Source organism: Strigops habroptila, chromosome 14 (assembly GCF_004027225.2).
Source record: "Strigops habroptila isolate Jane chromosome 14, bStrHab1.2.pri, whole genome shotgun sequence".
Lineage (NCBI taxonomy): Eukaryota > Metazoa > Chordata > Aves > Psittaciformes > Psittacidae > Strigops > Strigops habroptila.
Window position 1 is genome coordinate 9,187,958 of NC_044290.2, and position 19,328 is coordinate 9,207,285.

General features: G+C 38.7%; 1 protein-coding gene across 18 annotated transcripts in view; it reads right to left on the reverse strand.

Annotated features, from left to right (window-relative positions):
- BPTF (bromodomain PHD finger transcription factor) overlaps nt 1-19,328 on the reverse strand; it is a 54,920-nt gene that overhangs the window by 3,807 nt on the left and 31,785 nt on the right. For 6 of the 18 annotated variants that reach the window (XM_030506332.1, XM_030506339.1, XM_030506329.1 and 3 more), the window contains 18 exons: nt 19,074-19,198; nt 18,709-18,837; nt 18,274-18,424; nt 17,355-17,478; nt 15,715-15,967; nt 15,134-15,295; nt 14,021-14,169; nt 13,560-13,683; nt 12,961-13,184; nt 12,118-12,340; nt 10,996-11,882; nt 10,198-10,280; nt 8,453-8,678; nt 7,699-8,051; nt 4,382-4,555; nt 3,321-3,513; nt 2,274-2,358; nt 298-484 (listed from right to left, as the gene is read on the reverse strand). In XM_030506332.1, coding sequence (XP_030362192.1) covers nt 298-484; nt 2,274-2,358; nt 3,321-3,513; nt 4,382-4,555; nt 7,699-8,051; nt 8,453-8,678; nt 10,198-10,280; nt 10,996-11,882; nt 12,118-12,340; nt 12,961-13,184; nt 13,560-13,683; nt 14,021-14,169; nt 15,134-15,295; nt 15,715-15,967; nt 17,355-17,478; nt 18,274-18,424; nt 18,709-18,837; nt 19,074-19,198 — 3,852 coding nt within the window. The remainder of the gene's footprint in view (nt 1-297; nt 485-2,273; nt 2,359-3,320; nt 3,514-4,381; nt 4,556-7,698; nt 8,052-8,452; nt 8,679-10,197; nt 10,281-10,995; nt 11,883-12,117; nt 12,341-12,960; nt 13,185-13,559; nt 13,684-14,020; nt 14,170-15,133; nt 15,296-15,714; nt 15,968-17,354; nt 17,479-18,273; nt 18,425-18,708; nt 18,838-19,073; nt 19,199-19,328) is intronic. The other 12 variants (XM_030506335.1, XM_030506340.1, XM_030506333.1 and 9 more) reach the window with 11 other exon arrangements.

Sequence of the window (19,328 nt, forward strand, 5' to 3'; positions counted from 1 at the left end):
AAGTGTCATTCAAATTTGCTATGTTTATAATACTGCCCAAATTTGCATCTAACTACTCATTTGGAACAAACACTACAAAATAACCTCCACAAAATCATATTTAAACCTGAATTTGGACAGAAAATGGCACCTGGCTATTATAGAACAGATTTTCTTTCTCCTTTAAAAGCAAAGCAGTTGTCCAGGAAAGTGCTTGGAGAGGCAAATCCCTGCATGAATGCAAGGTAAGCTTATAAAAGCATCAAGGAGGTTTTAGAGGACAACAGAACATTTATGATGAGGAACACTTCAGCTTACCTGCTTGCCTTAAATCCTTTTAGTTTCTGTACAAAGAATGATTCAAGAACTTCTGCACATTGGTAAAAAGGGGAGTCACTTGGATTGTAGTAACGACAGTTATCAAAAATTTTGGTCATATCTGCCACAAACTCCGTGACTTTCTTGTAGTAACGTTTCAGTATCCTCTCCTCCATGGTGGCAAGGTCTGGAAAGAAACCAAAGATTCTTAAAATGACACATTTTTACCCTCAACACAAGTTTACATTGTTGAGCTTGTGGGTAACAGCCCATCAGAGTTAGCTGCTTTGCCAGGAATGCTGCTTGTGACGTGGTGACACTATGAGGCCTCCTTCAGAATAAACACTTATGCATGAGTATGTAAGCGTAGCTGAATTAAAATGCAAGTATCAAAATGACCTTGGAAATCTTGGGTTTTTTGAAGGAAGCTATTTGTTTTTTCTGAAGAAATTAAGGGAAAAAGGTCAGACAATCTGGATTCAGTTACTTGTACTTTATTGACAGCCCTCACTGAGACCAACAGTCGTATGTGTGCACGTAAGAGCCCTCTAAAGCTTCGGATCATGACTTGTTTTGAATGAATTATCAATTTTCAAGGGCATATGCACATTATCATGTCCCAGATGAAGGAGATTCAAGTGCAGGATCATGCAAAATGCTAATGCTCTCATTCTTACTAACTAGACACATTAGCAAGGCCAGAATGGTGAAGTAAGCAGTAATTGTCCTATTTTAATGCAAATGTAAATGAAAATGAGCGAGAGGAACAAGATCTGCTGATGATAAATATAGTTGTCTAAATGTATAGTGGCACTTTTAGCTGGAAAAACAGTGACCTGCCCTTGGAAAATGCTCTTGAAGTGCTTATTTTGAAATGCCAGTAATGCCATAATGTGTGAAAACAAACGTAGATGGGCCTGGACCACCAAGTGTATTTTACAGATATTGACTTGTATGCTTACAAGTGTATTTTACTGCTGGTTAAGCCAGAAAGGACTCAATGCACTTTTGTTTACTTTGTTCAATCATTATATGCTTCATTACATTATTATTTGAGCTTTCCTTATAAATTATGGAATAGGAGCTGTTTATCGTTTTCATAACGGCCCAACCCAAAACTCTGGAACAGAGAAGGACACAATTTCTAAGCAAAATATTCTTTTCAGTCAACACACTATGATTTTGCCAAGATACTAAATTTAACTTTCCTATTTCTAGGCTCAGTAAGAAGTAGGTGGGAAAGCTCAAATGATATCTTAGCTCTCATTTAGACAGATGTAAAGGTATTGGTTCAGTAACTGTAAAGGAATAATGTTTAGCAACACCATTTCTGGCAGGAGATAGATCTTCCCAAGAGGTTTCACAATTAAGTGTTTATCTAGCTTATTTCCAGCTAACTGGTAAGGTCTGGTCAGATCAGAGTAAAACACTGTAAAGCTGCAGCATCTCCTCTTCCACTTTCCCCCAAATACACAACATTTGAATCAATTCTTGTTCATAGACCTTTAAAGACAAATTACATACATTATGAAATTTAGTATTCTCTCAAGTTAGATGAAGATAGTTTTAAACTCCATCACTTAAGTGTATTTGCACCATTTCTTCCTCAAACTCTAGAGGAAATACTCCACAAATTATAGGAGGAACTGATGCGCAAAGAGAAGAACCCCAAGCAAAGAAAAACACAGCAAAATTATCCTCTTGAAATAATTTAAACCCAAGAATTCTATCCTACTGCACCCCTGAATTTCACATGTTGTATGTTAGATTGACAGTATTTAAGGTTAAGGAGTCAGCCTAAATGTAGCTATATCAACCCTCTAAATAAATCAATGATAAATCACATTGTTTCAGCTGCAAAAACTGTGTGTCCTGCAAAACATGTCTTTAAGATCCTTGCTGGAAATGGTCAGCAGGTGATTCATTTGCTATTCACAACCCCCAATCCACACACTCTACTGCTCAGAAACACTCACCCATTGGTTCTTTAATAACACCATAATAATCTGGTGCATCATTGGGATCTACTGGTTCTAGGAACGGCCATGCCATCTTGTGAGCCTGTCAGGGAAACACAATACAATTGTATAAAAAATAAAGTTAAATTAGCACTATTTAGTAACTAAATATTATTCATTATACCTTTATCTGTTGGGATCTAGAGTTGGATTTAAGGAAGTAGTGCAGCACTATCTGAAAAGCTAACTAGTGCTCATCTGATGACTGGGTAAAGTTTTAAAGCTCGATGTCAATGAGAGTAGTTGGTCTTCAGAACAGGAAACAGTGTGAAATTCAGACAGAACAGGATGCTGTGCTGAACTGCCTGCACAGAAAAGTGTGTACTGAATTTACTGAGAGTGCCTGGCACTTCACACCTAGAAATCAGCCACTGCTTTCGCTTCCATGTGCTCTAAAATTAATTTGTTTTCATGAATGTCTGCAAAATATAAGACAAAGCGAAATAACCAATCTCTGAGGATCTCTGTTACCACACAATTATTTTACCAAAATTCTGAATTCTTCACAGTTGTAGCAGAAAAGCATATCTGGGAGTGACAGATAAATGAGAAATGTTGTAATTGATGTAATTCTTATTATCAGGATGCCATCATTTACTTTCCATGAGAACACCACTGAAATCTAATACCTCAGAGATGGAAGCACAGAAGTGTAGATTACAAATCATAGAAAACTAATCTGAGAACTGAACATTGCACCTTGTACATCCTGTGCAGCTGGGCTTCCACTCTGCCTTTTGGTATTCTAAGTAAACCCGCTTCCTCTAAAAGCCTTCCACTGAAGAGATTGTTCAGTTTCACTAACTCAGAAGCAGTGATATACAAACTACTGTAAATGTTCCTCTGCACAATAATGCCAATCAAGTCTGCAGCTGACACGATGGCATTTCTCACCAAAAAAATGCCTTTTCATAAAGTCTCAAAGCTCTGAGAAATCAAAACTGACTCCAAGACTCATAGATATGTCCTGTACACTAAAGCATTCCTCTTTGCTGCAATTCTCACCTGTAAGGAACGTAGTACTCTTCTTAAACCTTCGTAATCTTTATCGGTTAGTGGACTGAGCACAGTCATGGCATCTTCTGTGGACTGACATTGTGGACACACGTATTCATCAATGAGATCTGCCTCACTTTGTAAAATGCCAACACAGCGCCCGTGATACCAGTTCTGACATCGGTCGCAGCCAATGTAAAATCTGTGAGATCAAAAGCAATGTTAGTGACTTGATCTGTCGAATTTAAAGGTTACATTTAAATACATAAACCTGCAATCCCCTGCACACAAGCAAGATACTTGGCACGATTAAATACAAGAGTGTAAAATGATCTTTCAGACAGACAAATTCTAATTACACTACTCCAACTGCTTTTGTATTTACAAACAGGCTAAATCACAGACCATGTCAAAATTAGCTCCTACATTTTACACTAGGCACTTTCAAGCAATCAAGATTTCAAAAGTCATTCCTCTGCTTTATCGTTGGAAGGAACAGGTAACGCCAGAACTCTCACCCCACCAGTACCCAAACCAATTCAAGATACATTTTGCACAAACTGGACTATAGCTAGGGCTCTTGTTGCACTCTGTACAAACATTTTGCATATGGAATCTTCAGTCTCGTAGCTGCACACAGAAGGAGTATTCTGTGACACAAAGCCTTACAGTAAAAGATACCAACCATTTACCCCCATACGAAAATTATGCTTTCATCCACATCAGATTAAAGCACAAAAATTCCACTAAATACATTTGTCTTTTAGTCTTTCTAACCATCCCTTGTCAAAAAAAAAAAAAGAAAGAAAAAGCAAATCAACCCCCATTTAAAGTACTTATTTTAAACCCAACACATTGTGACCACCCTGAAAACTTCCCTTTCCCTCAACATTTACTGTACACAAACATTTTGGAGAGGAAGACAATTACTGAAAAGCAATTTGTATCACAAACGAATACAACATATGCAGAATAACTTCTTTGGTTTTTTTCTTTGCAAGGAACAGGTAACCACAGTCAGAGCAGTTTGCTACCTAAACATTAAATAAGAGGTTCTTATCAGAACTCACTGTGACTCATCATAAGGTGTTCTGCAGATACAGTACAATTCCTCACTGCTGCCCTCTTGTGCCCGTTTACAATCATTACAGATGTACACATCCATTTTCTTAGCCTCCTTTTCTGTGATGCCAACACATTCTCCATGATACCAGTTAGTACAAAGATCACAGCCAATATAGAACCTAAAAGTATTCACAATGAAAATGACAATGTAATTGTCATTTCAAATGGCATGGCACTTTTCCCTGCATTTCTCTCTGATGCACTGTCTTTGCTGGCCTACTTTCTTCAATTGTCACAGTTTCCCTGCTTCCTAGCATTCTAGCCTTACAAACTAGCATCTCATGCTGCAGCTACACTGTCAGTAAGGTCGCATGGGTCAATTTTAAATTGACAGTTCATTTAAATGCACATCAATATGTAACCAGACTTTTGAACAAAACTGGGCTAAAAACGTCTGTCTCCAATCTGTGTGCGGAAAACTGTAAAAGGCACAAAAAGACAAGGCCAAAGGAAAAGATTTACATTTTCAAAACCGCAGCTCAAAAGCCACTGAAACGTTTCCTTAAGATTTGAAAATGTAGGTCTCAGTTAATTTAAAAAACAAAAGCAAAGCGCAAACACCAACTAGGAGTTACAAGTATACTACAAAGAACATGCATACCAGCCATGTGTAGGATACATATTGGTATAACATGATACGAAAGAAAATGGGGTCAGGATATGGTGGTTGTAATTTACTTCTTTTTTTGGGGGAAGGGGAACTCACTGAAAAACAGATCTTAAACTACTCAAAATTGCAACAAATTGGAATGTGGACCATTCTTCAGAGAATAATGTCTACTCTCAGACACAGCTATGTGACGGAACCAGATGTGGTATGACACGAAGTGAAGGGAACCAGGTACACAATCACGTGAATGGGACCTTGCACAGAATGATGTGACAAAACTGTAAAATATTATGCCAGGATGTTTGTCATTTTGTGTATGGAGAGCTCAAAACATACCTATGACTAGTGACAACCAGATGGGCGAAGTTACACATCCATTCTCTCTGCCTAAGCAAAAGCAAGCTGACTCAGAACCTTGATCTTCTTGGGTTTTTGGAGACCACTGACCACCTGCCATGTGCTGCTGTAGGAATTACTGCTGTCCTAGTCCATCGGCCTGCAAGCACCACTCACCAATACTATGCACTAGCAACAGGACTGTAGCTAGCACATACTCCACAGAACGAGCACCTCTGATTTCTTGGGCCTCTGGATACACCCCAGATACTCAGATCCTGCCTTTTCTCTTAGTTTTCAAATTAAAACCAATCACACAAGCCAACCTTCTATAACGAATGGACAGATACAGCTCCTTCTGACAGCCACCAACAAGGACTGAGCCTGTCTCCTCTCCCCAAAAGGGACAGCGTTTGTTTCCTCCTGATGACACAGAAGCACACTTGTATTTAGGTGCAGATGCTAAACCTCGCCACTAGAATGTGCAGCAGGTGTCACACAAACAAATAAGTCAGAATCCAAGCAGGAATCGTAGAATGATTCCTACTTACTGACCATCCTTGAAAGATACCCTTACTGACCATCCTCGAAAACCATCTGAGCAAATCCCTGTAACCCTGGAGTACCGCAAATGAGAACAAAATGTGTTATTGCAGATTTATTACATCCTAAAAAATGCATAGGGTATTCATAAAATACCACAAATCAGCACCTTTCTCTTTTTCTGAAGTAGAAAAGAGACACCAGCACAAAGAAGATGCCTACATATATATATAAAAAAAATAAAAAATAAAAATGTTTACCAGAAATCTGTTTTAGAACTTGACTAATCCCTTTCCAAGCAGTGAAAGGACAATGTAGTTCAACAGCACAGTCATCATTTGTAAGAACATAAAAACTTAGAATTCACAAAAAGCAAGCAGCAGAACTCTATCATATTGCTGAGGATACTACTGAGTTATTAACATACCATTTTCTTCGAGTTTTACTCTGTGCATTTAAGCACAGTTCTCTATTCAGGCTACCAAAATTCATGCGATGCCCACATTTGTCATCAGCTTTCTCAAATGCCCACCAGACTCAACAGAACTGTTTAGTCTGCCAATCAAATCCTTTTGCTCACAAAATTTGTTCATCTTCTCTTTATTTTTGTGACAGTTCTTTCAACTTAGATATAATGGTGAATTAACAACCAGGGCATGAACTCTGCTATTTCTATAGTAGTGGTAGCACAGAGAGCAGTCCAGTATCCCACACTGGTATAATGGTCAGACCTACTGAACAACCAAGGTTAAAAATCCCCCAAAGACCTCAACTTCATTAAAAATAATAAATTAACACCCTAAAAAGGCTAGAAGGAACCTCAAGAGATCCTCTAGTCCTGGCCCTACTTTTGGAATGAAGAACCATTGCTGGAGTGAAAGCACTACTCCACCTCTATGCTTATCAGCACTTAAACCACCACCAAATGCCACCAGTTAATACTTTTTGCTATTGCCACTTGTTAAGCAGATACATACTCACTTGGAACTGGGCTGAAGTCAAATTTGACTTACATGCACCTCTACACAGCTACAAGTTCACCATTACTAACTACTGATGTTAGTCACTTCCACCTAAAGCAATCCACCGAATCTTCCACTCCACCACTTACTAAATGTCTTCACAAGCTTTGTACGTAGCATAAGCTTTTTTCCTCTTTCACAGTCAGAATCAAAGTACACAGAGCTGCAGTTTTCACTTTGTCAAATGCTACATATTCATTTTTTATCAACTTTGGGATGTAAACTATAACACACAGAAACTGTCTCTTCCTGGAACATTGTCCAAAGTGAACTGCAGTCCGGGTTCCAGTGACATGGAACCCCTTTTACTGGCTACTGACTTACAAAAAAAGGTCATTTATTGAAAGGCGGCACCAAAGGTATTTCTAAAGAACATCAGCTACTTGTCCATGAGAAACTGCTCAAACCAAATTGTCACTTGCTTCTGAGGCAGAGGCAAAACGGCAAAAGAAAGAATAACAGAGCGGAGGAAAAAAGAAAAGAGTATGTGCATGTGAGACAGAAAGGTCATACAATGGAAACATGCAAACAAGTGGAAATATAAATCATGTACATTGAGAGTATAAATCAAGTATGTTAATAGTTTTGTAACTGCTAGTGGAAACAGAGACTTTATTCTTTATACCTTAGTGATCTCTGCAATAACACCTGATACTCTATCTCCAGTTCTAGAACTACCTTGCACTAACAGCTAAATACTAAACCTACAGCTAAGAATTCAGAGTAAAAGGCTGTAGCATTTACTACTCACTTAGACTCGTCATAAGGCGTTTTGCAGATGCAGTAAAGCTTTGTGTCCTTCTTTGTTTCCTTTGAGGTAGTAGAAATCATTTTCTTTTTCTTGGACTTGGACGCTGATGAATCTTTCTCCTCCTCTCGCTTTCTCTTCTGGGAGGAGACTGGCATTGGGACTGTGGTGGAGGAGGAGGAGGTGACGCTGGCTGCGTGCTGCTGCGGTGGCGGTGGTGGCAGTGGTGGCGGCGGTGGTGGCGGTGCAGCGGCGGCGGCAGCGGCTGCAGCAGCGGCGGCGGCTGCAGCAGCAGCAGCTGCCTGGGCTTTTTCTTTTTCTTTCTTAATTTTAGATAAGTCTCTCTTTAGCTCCTCCTGAAGTGTATTAAATAGAGAGGGAGGCACTTCATATGATTATTCCAGGACAGTATTAAAATCTAGACATAAATCCCCATGTTCACCAGAAGAAAATAATTAACGGCATTTAAATATATAGATCTTTAGTGTGCTTAACCTACAACTCACATAACAGTAAGGGATGACGCTCTTGGCCTACTATGACACACTGGCTGCAATTTATCAGAAGCTGTTTCAGGAAACAAGGTAATTTCAGTGCAGGTGAAAAACAAGCAGCATAAAAAAGGACATGTTTCACAGAGATCCGTGCATCTACAGCCACAACTTCTTCCTGCATGTTTCCTTAAAATCTTGCTGAGCAAACATAAACACAGAAACATTCTCCCCAGCTTACAATCTTTCAGAATAACAGTCCTTACCTGCACTTCAATTTGTAGTTCTTTGTCCAGAAGTGCTCTTTTCTTTAATATTTCAGCTTTCAGCTGTTCTTTATGCTTGAAAAGCAGAGCCGAGAGCTTAGTAGCGTTCTGTTTACTACGCTTCTGTTCCACACTCTCTTCTCGCTTTCGTTTCTTAGCTGCCTGTTTTTCTTCTTTGTCAATCTTATCCAGAATGTATTTCATGACTTGGTTGCACACAATCATTCTGGGGAAGAAATAAAGAAAGAGGACATTGTGCTTTGCTGCCAATTTATCCCCAGTTGAGAATGCAGAATCATTTAATTCTCCAATCTCTGCAAGTTAAATTATTACATTTCTTAAGACGTGCAAGGTGAATTTAATAACACACGTTGCTCCCACTCACACTTATTTACTAGACCACCAGTGGGAGGGATCAAGTCCCTAGTTAGGCTCAAGAGGGCCAGTCCCAATTTCATTTAACTGATCTGTGTACTGATCATTCCTCCCCTTTCCCTATAAAACTCCTAACAAAGCTTAGGCTTTAGTATGATGAGAGATATTTTCATTCAGTTCAGTTTCCACAAGCATGTTTGAAAGAGCTGGATTCTGTTTATTCTGATATAGGATGAAAGCAAATCAGAAGCCCGTTAACTTCTAAACCATACATTTCTACCCTCCAGTGACCACAACATATTACTAAGTTTTTGTGTTTTGGCATAAGGACTGACAAATACATTTCATTTTTTAGAAATCACTATAAACCAGCTCCAAATTGCTTCACTAATGACAACTCAGCATTTATTTTTCATGTTTGTTGTACACTCAGCTCTTTTCCTGCTCATAAATCTCTTTTCCTGCTCACTTGTTCTTAAATTTTCATTTATTTTACATTTCAAATAGACAATGAATGCATTTTAGTTCTTCTGAATTTCCTTTTCTGTTCCTGTTCTATTTCGAACCCACTAGAAAACTAAATGCTTCTTGTTGCCAGAGTGACCATGAGAAAGAACTCCCATTGACAAATGAGCTGAAAGCAAACAACAAAACAGCAATGGCTGGGACAAGTAGCTGCTTCAACTCTGTACTTACTCAGACATATTGTCTTTTGATACACATTTGTATTTTGGTGACATAAGTAATATACTAGCAAGTAGCACCTAGTGATACTGTTGTAATCAGCTGAGCTTGTACTCTGATTTGATGATCAAAATGTTATAGAAAACAGTTATTTTTCCTACTATCTGACAACACACACACATGTGATTATCCAATTGAAGCAACTGCATGAGTGAAAAGGAGTCAAAATAACCCCAAACACTCCAAATCTGTGTTCAGCAGCTTCAAGTGTTTGTCGAATAGCACTGTCTTCCAACTCCCACATTCCTTCTGTAGAGTGGACAAGAATGGAAATACACTGCTCTAACAAAAGACAAACAAAAATCAGGCTCTTTTTTTGCATCAGAACCCTTAATTCTCCATTCTGTGCTCCTTTAAGGGTGGTTTTTATCTTGAATTTAAAAACAGTGGCCAGCTCCAAACACATGGAATACACTTAAAAACATAAAATTAAATTAAAATTGAGAATACACAGAATTCAATTACTTAAAGAACGTCATTATGAAAATTACTTCTGAGTGTTACTTTAACTGATTTTGAAATAGCAAAGTTCCTTTAAGCAGAGTTTTACAAACCAGTGTTTCATTATGCCACCATTCAAAGACATTATAAATGTAAAACTGTCACATCTAAAGGTGCACATTCACCTCTGATTTTCTTCCCTCTCTGCAGGAGTCAGTGTCTTCTTCTGTTTCAAGTGCTCTATGACAGCATTCTGTTTCATAACCACCTGTAGGACGATACAGAATCCAAAATAAAATATGAAAGCTTTAGCCAGTATTTCGTATTATCACTGGGAGAACCAGGACATTTCCTAAGTTCAGTAAGTGACAAAAGAAAACTGATTTTATCGGGGGCAGCGCTTGTTTAAAGCCAATACTTGAAAATTGAATTGAAAACTAACACCACCCCCCCCCCCCCGAGTAGGGTATTCTGTTTATGTCAAGTTTAAACCTAGGGACTAAATGTAAATTGACAGTATTCCTTCAGTGACTGGTTGTTTCATTTAAAAAATGGTAACAGCCTATCATATATGTATTTTTTTAAGCCCTGCAGCCATCCAACAACATTACATTTCAGATACCTCTTTGAAACCTCAGTTTTCTACAGCAGGTAATGAAAGTATTGTACATGTGTTCTGAACATCAGCTCTCCTCTCTACACCCTGTCTTTCCTGAACTGAGAATAAAGATAAGATTGTCCCAGCAGCTAGTGGTAAGTTGAATCCAGGTGCCAGAAGACTGCAAACATGGTACAACTGACTTGATGTGCTGTGAATTAACCTAGAATATTTAATTAAGTTGCCAAAAGCAATCGTGCACTAACTTTGACAGAATCAAATTAACTGCCTATCAAATGTATTAACATGGTTAACAAGAACAGGCATTTAAAATGAGATTTTTTTTTTCATTCATTAAGTTTTAATTTCCTTCTGTTAACTTTACCTGTTTCTGGATAATGTCACTTTGATTAGAAGCCTGAAGGGTGTGCTCACGTTTAAATTCTATCTGTTGCTGCTTTTTCTTCTGTTGCTGCTCTCTGAGCTGCTGAACTCTCTGCAGCTGCTCCTGAACACTAGCTGCTTGAACTGTTACCACATTCTGAATCTGGTGAGCCTGTACTGGGCTAGTTTGTTGGATCTGAATAGGTAACTGAAGCTTGATCTGCTGGGGCACACTGCCTTGTTGGGCTTGTATCTGAGCCACAACATGTGACTGAAGCTGAGAGAGAACTTGGACTTGTTGCTGAAGCTGAGGCACTGTAATAAGTTTTGTTGGAGGCTGCTGAAGTTGCAGCTGAGGACGAGTTGGGGATTGCACAGGAACCTGATTTAAACTTTGAGTAGTTGGAAGGGTTGAGACCGAAGTCTGAACCTGAGGTTGTGATTGCTGCAGCTGCGCTTGAATTTGTATGGGAGCATGGGGCTGCATCTGAATCTGTTGTTGGGTTGTAGTCTGCACCTGAGCTGGTTGCTGAGGCTGGACTTGGGACTGGCCTTGTGGAAGGATTGCAGTCTGCGGCTGACTCTGGACTTGCACTGGAGACTGCCCTTGAGCCTGGGTCTGTGCTGGAGACTGAACTGGAGATTTAGATGACTGTGCTTCAGGTGTGACTGGAGAGTCAGCGGATGCTGCAGTCTGAGCTTCAGGCTGGCTCTGAGCTTCAGGCTGAAGCGCTGGCTGAGGAGCCTGCGGCTGGGCCGGCAGCACGGGCTGAGTACTCTGATTCTGTACTTGAGGCTGGCCTTGCTGCTGACTCTGAGGCTGCAGCTGAGCTGGTGGCAGCGCTGATGTTGGCTGTGCCTGTGGAGCTTGCTTCTGCTCCCCTGTAGCTATGAAGGATGAAAACAAGTATTCCATTAATTTCAAGTGACACATCAATGAGCCTCACTAATTCAAACCTTTTAGAACTATTGTAAAGCTCTATGCAGAAATTCAAGAGATTTCTAGGATTATAATACACTTCCAACCAATTTACTGTAATAACAGACCATCTCCAACTGCATAAAACACTCCCATGCACCTGACACTGAAGCTTTTTTTTCTGCAGAATAGAACACTGGTTACCTGAGGTTGAAGTAGAAACTGTTGTTGTAGTTGTGCTAGCTGTAGTAGCAGCTGCTGGTAGTGGGGTGAAAAGAAATCTCTGAATTGTACCATTTGGCATAGCTGCTTGCATAAGCTGTTGTCCTGGACCAGGTATTACAGTCACACCCTGAGGGATTAATTGTAATTGACCAGTAGTTTGACCTTGTCCCTGAATTACCACAGTTAATCCTTGACTGCCACCCTAGAAAAAAGGTAATATTGATGTATTAGTGATTAATTCTTAGACAGATTTTGCTGAAAATCAGAATAATTAGGGTTTTGAATTTCAGAATTCAGTACTTCTACCATTGCACTGAAAACATTTCCTAACCAAGCATCAGATCTGTAACTCACAGGAGTCTCTTTTTACCCTATGCTTGACTCTAAGCTTATTTTTGCCAGCAGACCTCCATGATCTGAGCAGAAGCTGTATGAACTTTTTCCTCCTCCAGTTCCAGATACTGTAATTTTTCCTCTAACACTGTGGATAACACGAACGAAAACTAAATCTTCACACCAAGTCAAAAAGACAAGGAATGAACATTACGTTCTGGAGGCCATGCAAAATAATTACATCCCTTACTGCTATTAATGCAAAGACTTTTTCCATGCTGCTAAACTTCCCTGATGCTAGTCACGTTATTGGGGAAAACAACAGGAAGCAATACTTAAAACTTTAAATATTTAAGCTTCTTTCAGGCTGTAATTATGCTATTGGTCCATTCTAAATGAAGGCCAAACCACACATTTATGAGTGGATACACCCAAAGGTTTGATAAGTGTTAGCACATTTCCATGCTTAGAGGCTGTAAAACATTTTACCTGTCCTTGTGTTAGCTGTGTGAGCTGGGCCATAGTAAGCTTCACTTGTCCCTGCTGAGGGCGAGTGGGCTGTGGCGTGGTTTGTGGCTGTGTTTGTTGAGGTGGTGTTCCAGAACTTGTGACTGTTTTCTGGCCAGCACTGGAAGAAGCTGTGCTGGTACTAGAAACTGCTGTTGAGACAGGCTGACCCCTGATTATCTGAGTGACCACTTGCTGCGTCTGACCTGTAAGAGAATGACTTGTGATAAGAAACATGTTTCCAATATTTTAACCATTAGACACAGCAAACCTCTGATCACAACAACTTGCAATCATCAGACAAGTGAAGCGAACACTGCAGTTTGCACACCTATTTTCTTTACAAACCATTTCTCTGTGTGGTTGACTGAAAAATGTCTGAAAAATGTTCTCTATTTTAATTCAATTCATGGACTTCATGCACAATTATTATTTTTTTTTTGGCTTTTTTAAATGAATGGACTTATGGACTTGAAAACATCAAAATGAGGTATGTTTGTATTGGGACATATGACACAGAAAGCATGAAGAAACAAACCATGGATTTCACACTGGAAATTTAAATATTAAAGTGAACCTACTGGCTGGAAGAATACCTTGTTGCACCACCACAGGTGTTCGAATGATGGTCTTCCCAAGTGTTGACTGCTGCAGTGGTGTCCGTATCACTGTCATACCAGGGCGAAGCGGTGTCCCTTGCACTACCTACATGCACCAAAATGGACACATGAGACAAGTCACTGGGATATGCCTGAAGTTTGGTGGTGGTTTTGTTTGTTTCGTTGTTTTAATACAGTAAGGAATGACAACATGCAAGCAGATCCAATATTTTTTTATCTATACCCGTAGCATTAACCTTACCAAGCTCTAAACTATTGGTTTTTCCAATTGGAGAGAATTGTTGTACCTCTTTGGAATAAAGGATTGCTGAGATGAGCCAAAACCATTGAAAAGTGACGAGACAGAACTTTTAATATCTGCAAACAACTTAAAATACATGCAGTATATTTTTTTGCATTACATCATCAGAAAAACATCTTACTTGTGAAGTGCTTGTTGTTCCTAATGTCCCCGTGGTATTTGGCCTAATGGTTACAGTTGCTGTCCTTGGCTGGAATGAAGTAAATGTTTGACTTGCACCTGTAGTTGATGGAATGATACCCAATACCTTTTGCTGAACTTGAACAACACCTAATTAAAGAAAAATTGAGAGTTCATTAATGATGTGATTGCAGCAGAAGAAGTAACTGCAACTCCAGGATGGCATTTAAAAATCAGTCTCCAGGTTTCTAGAACATCTTTGAGCCTGTCAAGATTTCTTGGGAAAGCCTTTGTCACATTATAAAAACAAGCAGCAATATACTCTGTTGATAGTCCATCTACATTTTAAGTTAAGAAATAGGTATTTTAGAAAAGATTAAAGAAAGAGTGAATCTTCACAAAGATCAGTTTGATGGTAACTGTTGAGTAAGACCTTGCATTGTCACGGTGCCACAAATTAATATTATACAACCATTAAAAGCTACAATCTCATTAATTTAAAATGTAGGAGACCAGTTTAAACACTTTTCACCTACAAGCTTGTGGTGCTGAAGAAACTGGGTAATGCTTTTCCTGTCACCTAAGAAATTTCAATACAAAACTAGTAGCCTTCATGATTTCCTCGGATGCTAAATATAACAGAGACAGAGAATTGAGCTTTTCTGTTCAATACACATTCACAAATCTCAAAATATTAAATCCTCTTCTTGAGGCAAGAAGAAAATCCCTGATCTTAGTTTGGAGCCAAACTCTTGCTCATCAGTGAAGAGCAGATGTAGGTATTAATAACTAAGAACAGCAGCCTTTTTTTTTCTTTCATGAAGAAAGTTGTTCTGTTGATGTATAATCTAGGTTAACAAAAAGCATGCTTCATTCCACATTGTTAAAAATAAAACTCCTAATTCTGCACTATGAGATGCAGAATAATTTACAGGCAAAACACTTGCATTTTCCCCCTACAGACACAAATATGCAATATGGGGGGAACAAGTTCTAGAAACATAAATATTTTTTCCCCCTTTAAGTCACAGTTTACTTCACTGGGAAAATCGTGTCAATGGAGAATGAATGAGCAAGCTGGAACACATATTTAATGCAGTTCCCTTTCCCCTACCTCCTTGAGTTGATGGCACATTGACGGCAACAATCTTGCTGTTTGCAGGGAGTGGCAGCTTAGTTATCACTTTCCCTGCCATCGTTACTGGACTGCCTGAGATCTGGAAGGTCTGCCCTGTGCTGGCAATGGTTGTGGCTGAAGTGGCAGCTGTGCTAGTGGCTATTGAGGTACACAGAACAGTCAGTTTTAGAGCAGAATAATTAGTCCATGAAATGACTTTTTCAAGTATGAAACAGCAAACTATTTTTACAATCATTTTTGAATGTGTCATGCTTTCTTTGGCAAAGATTCTTTTTTTGGATACAGTACATTACAGCTTAGAATGCTTTCATTATCAATGATTACTAGTACAACGACTGTGAGTAATAAATGAGACAGGTCAGAAATAAGACTACCTAGCAAGTCTGAACAAAGGAAAATTAGACAGGTAATATCTCAGAAGTGTCCTGCTGACATAGCAAGAGATTAAAGAGCAAAGATAACAAGAAATGTAATAATGATACATATTCTGGAGATGTAAGTACTATATATATGCTGAACTCCAGCATGTATTCTTTTCATGATAAATGGCTACTTACCTGTTGAAGATTGGCCTTGTTTAACCCAAGTTGCAAAAGTCTGATGGAAATTCTTGTTCTGTTGGAATGTTACTGTAGCTGGAGAACCCACTTTTGTAGTAAGTACTACTTTGGTTCCAGTGGGGACTGGGCCCGTTAAAGGGCCTACCACAACTTTCTGTGGTGTTGAGACAGTAGTTGCAGTGCTGCTGGATGTAGTGACTGCAGGGGACACACCTACTGTAGGTATCTGCTTCTGCTGTTCCAGCCGTTTCTGTAGAATTCAGGAGAAAAATGAACAAAGGGATAATTAGCATTTTCAGGGTTTGTAAAATAAACGCTGTCTTTCCCAGTATTGGAAAATAAAGAACTCTGGCAGGATTTTAGTTCAGGTTGTAAAGGAGTGAAGAAAAAGCTATTTCCACACCCTATAGCATGAGACTCCTTGACACAGCCAGAAATTTTCCTTTATAGCATCTTTAAAATCCTCAGTTTATGTTAATTTCACTGCATATTTTATTTTAAAGAAAACTTAGTCTCAGATCAATCTGAAAGGTTAAAAAACTTTGACAAATATCCATCTATTTGGCTTTGACCATTTGCACACAGCCTGCATCTCTGCCAGTAAGCAGTACATCATCGTTAACATGGTTTATTACTAGCATTCCTAGGTTTAGAGCTGCCTGCACGGAGATCCTGCCACTTACAGAAAGAAGACTGTATCATTCTACTGCACCATTAAGAATGTAATCTTAAAAATCACTTTTTTAACCGTAAATCCAGTTTGCAGCCTGCTTAAAAAAATTAGGTTCAAAACCCCTTACCTTACCCAGCAACCTTCTGGGCTGTAACTGGGCTGTAACCTTCAAGAAGGTACATGCAATTTAGAGAGCCACTTCGTGAAGGGACAGTATCAGTAAGCTCTTTTAAAATTCCAACACATCTAACATTTTTCCCTAGGTTACTGGAATCATCTCTGTATTTATTAAACTAAATTCCAGTGCTTGGTTAGTATTACATTGTGGTAATGCCCACAAATCAGAAATACTTATTGACTAACAATATATTTCCTTCAGGGAAGATGAAATGAAAAAGGACTAAGTTGGAAAAAAGCAAAATTCTTAATAATGTACATGAAATACCAACATGGCATTTGGTCTCCTAATTTTAATTGCATACATTTATACATACACACCACATCTATACACACATATCTATATGTAGTCACATAAAATTACCAATAGGCTTCATTCAGTCAACTTCAGATAGTATAAAATCAAAAGATGCAGTTTGATTGGAGCATGAAGAGCAAATGCAGTTGTATTCCCAAGTCAGCTTTTCATTATACCACAGGAACACCTTACCTGGAGATTGATGCTTCTCAGCCTTCTTTTCAAATGGAAGCAAACTAAACCTTTTTAAAGCGTAATGAATTAGATGGTAAACCACCCCACCCCCCAAAGGCAACCCAAAGCAACTCTTTGGTGTAAGCCCATTTCAAAATAACGGATGCACACAGTGTGAACAGCATTGTTTGATGGTTTAGTTTGCACAGGAAGTGGAATCTCTTGAAAAATGGTGTTTATAAGACAGGGATAAACTGTGTTTGCCATATTTTAATGCATATTGCTGACAGGTGGGACTACCAAGAGCTCCCCCACCTGCTGGGCAGCCAATCGTTGGTGTTTTAGTTGAGCCTCCAATTGGGCCTTGAATTCCTCTGCCTTCTTCTGTTCACTAACCTTAGCCTGTTGTTCAACTGCCTGTGCCTTTTCCTTCTCCACCCTGCCAAAGACACAACCGAAAGTAAGTTATACCACCACATAAAATCCAACCCTCAAACTGGATTTCCTTTTATCCAGTTTAATTGCTTTTATAAGAATAAACATCAAGACTGAAAATCACTGAAAAACTGGCCACGGCTTTATAAGTATTTTGTAATAAATTATTGAAGTTGTATGCAACATCCCTGAAATATTCAGATGCTGAACTACTGCATCACCTTACAGGAAACTAGTAATCAAAACTGGAATTTATAATTACATCTGAGATTGCAAACAATCTATGCAACACCATTAATTTAAAAGAGTTCTTTCCAAATGACTCAAAAACGTTGTTCCAACTCTAAGTGTGTAATACTGAAAATATTCATTTATGACTCGAATATTCTCAGGCTGAATTTACCTTTACTTTACTTGTACACATTCATTTTCTTTGTATTATAGACATATTTGAACACATAGTGTTTAAAGTCATGCTAAAAGTAGCCTAAAGCCTTTCCATGCTTTACCATAATAGCCTTTTAGCATACAACAGTGATTAGTTCATAAGCATGGAAAATTGATATTAGTTGTAACAAATCTGTAAGACCTACATAAATTAGTTTCGGTACCAGCAAATAGTTTAGCTTTACAGCTTTAACCTTGATTACCATTATCAACAGGCACAGTGAAAATGCAACACAGATAAGCTTTTACTGATTGTAGCTACCAAGTTTGTGTTCTCTAGCAGGAACTCTGATTTAACATACACACACAAATTAAAACTGCTTTCTTTAAAAGCTCATTTGAGCTTGTTTACCTTTCAGCAAATGCCCTGATCTCCCACAGTTCCAATTCCTCCTCTGCTACCCAACTTTCGATTATAACAGGGCCCGTTTGCTTGGGTGTTTCTGGCCTTTTTGGCCTTAGTGCACTTGATCGCAGTCCCTTCCTCTGGGGTGTTGGAGTTTCTTTAGAGAACAGTCAAAACACACACATTAAGCTCAATCGTAAAACAAAATTAAAGTGTAAACCAAGATTTAATGTCTTTTTCAGTCTCATTTTATAGACAGGAAAGCCTTTCAGCTTGAGAGAGATCAGTTTGTTAAATGCATCATTTGTTTCCCGTAGGTGAATGAATAGTTCATGTCAAGCTATATTTGCTCCCTTGATGGTCTGAATTAACATAAAGATCCAGTTACCTTCACTTCTGTAGGAGCTTATGGGAAGGAGAAAAATGTATAAACAAACATACCTTTTGGAGCCTCTGGCACACCAATGGGACAAATAATTTTTCTTATACAGTACTCTGACCGGATTCCATACGGACCAACATCTCTTCGCTTGATTATTTCTGTTGTTGTAATTTCAGTTTCAGATGTTTCTACAACAAATTAGTCCCAATACATTAATAAGAGAAAACAAATAAAAGCTAAATCTCCAATCGACCCAACATAATCAAGGCAAAGATAGAGCAACTAGTATAAGCTGTTGAGTTAAAAAATCAAATGCCATAGCTAACATCAAGCCTTTACAGAAATGCTTGCAATATGTCTGATATTAAAAATTAATAGCAAGAGGTTTTGCATTAAGAAACCCAGAAATTTAATGAAATAATACCTGTACGTGTAGTTCCTCCCCCAGGTGGAGCTTTTGCTGCCATATCATCCCATTTGAGACATGCCCACAACAACCGTAGCATGAGGCTCACTCCAGCCAGTGATTTCACTGTTTGAAGTCGGTACCTAACAACAGAGCATGAATTATATTTCTAAATCAAAATCTATTCAAAACACCTAATCAAACCAAAGGGACAAAGATTTTCCATTCTACCATTACTGAACAATATAGAAACTATTGAATAATAAATAGCAA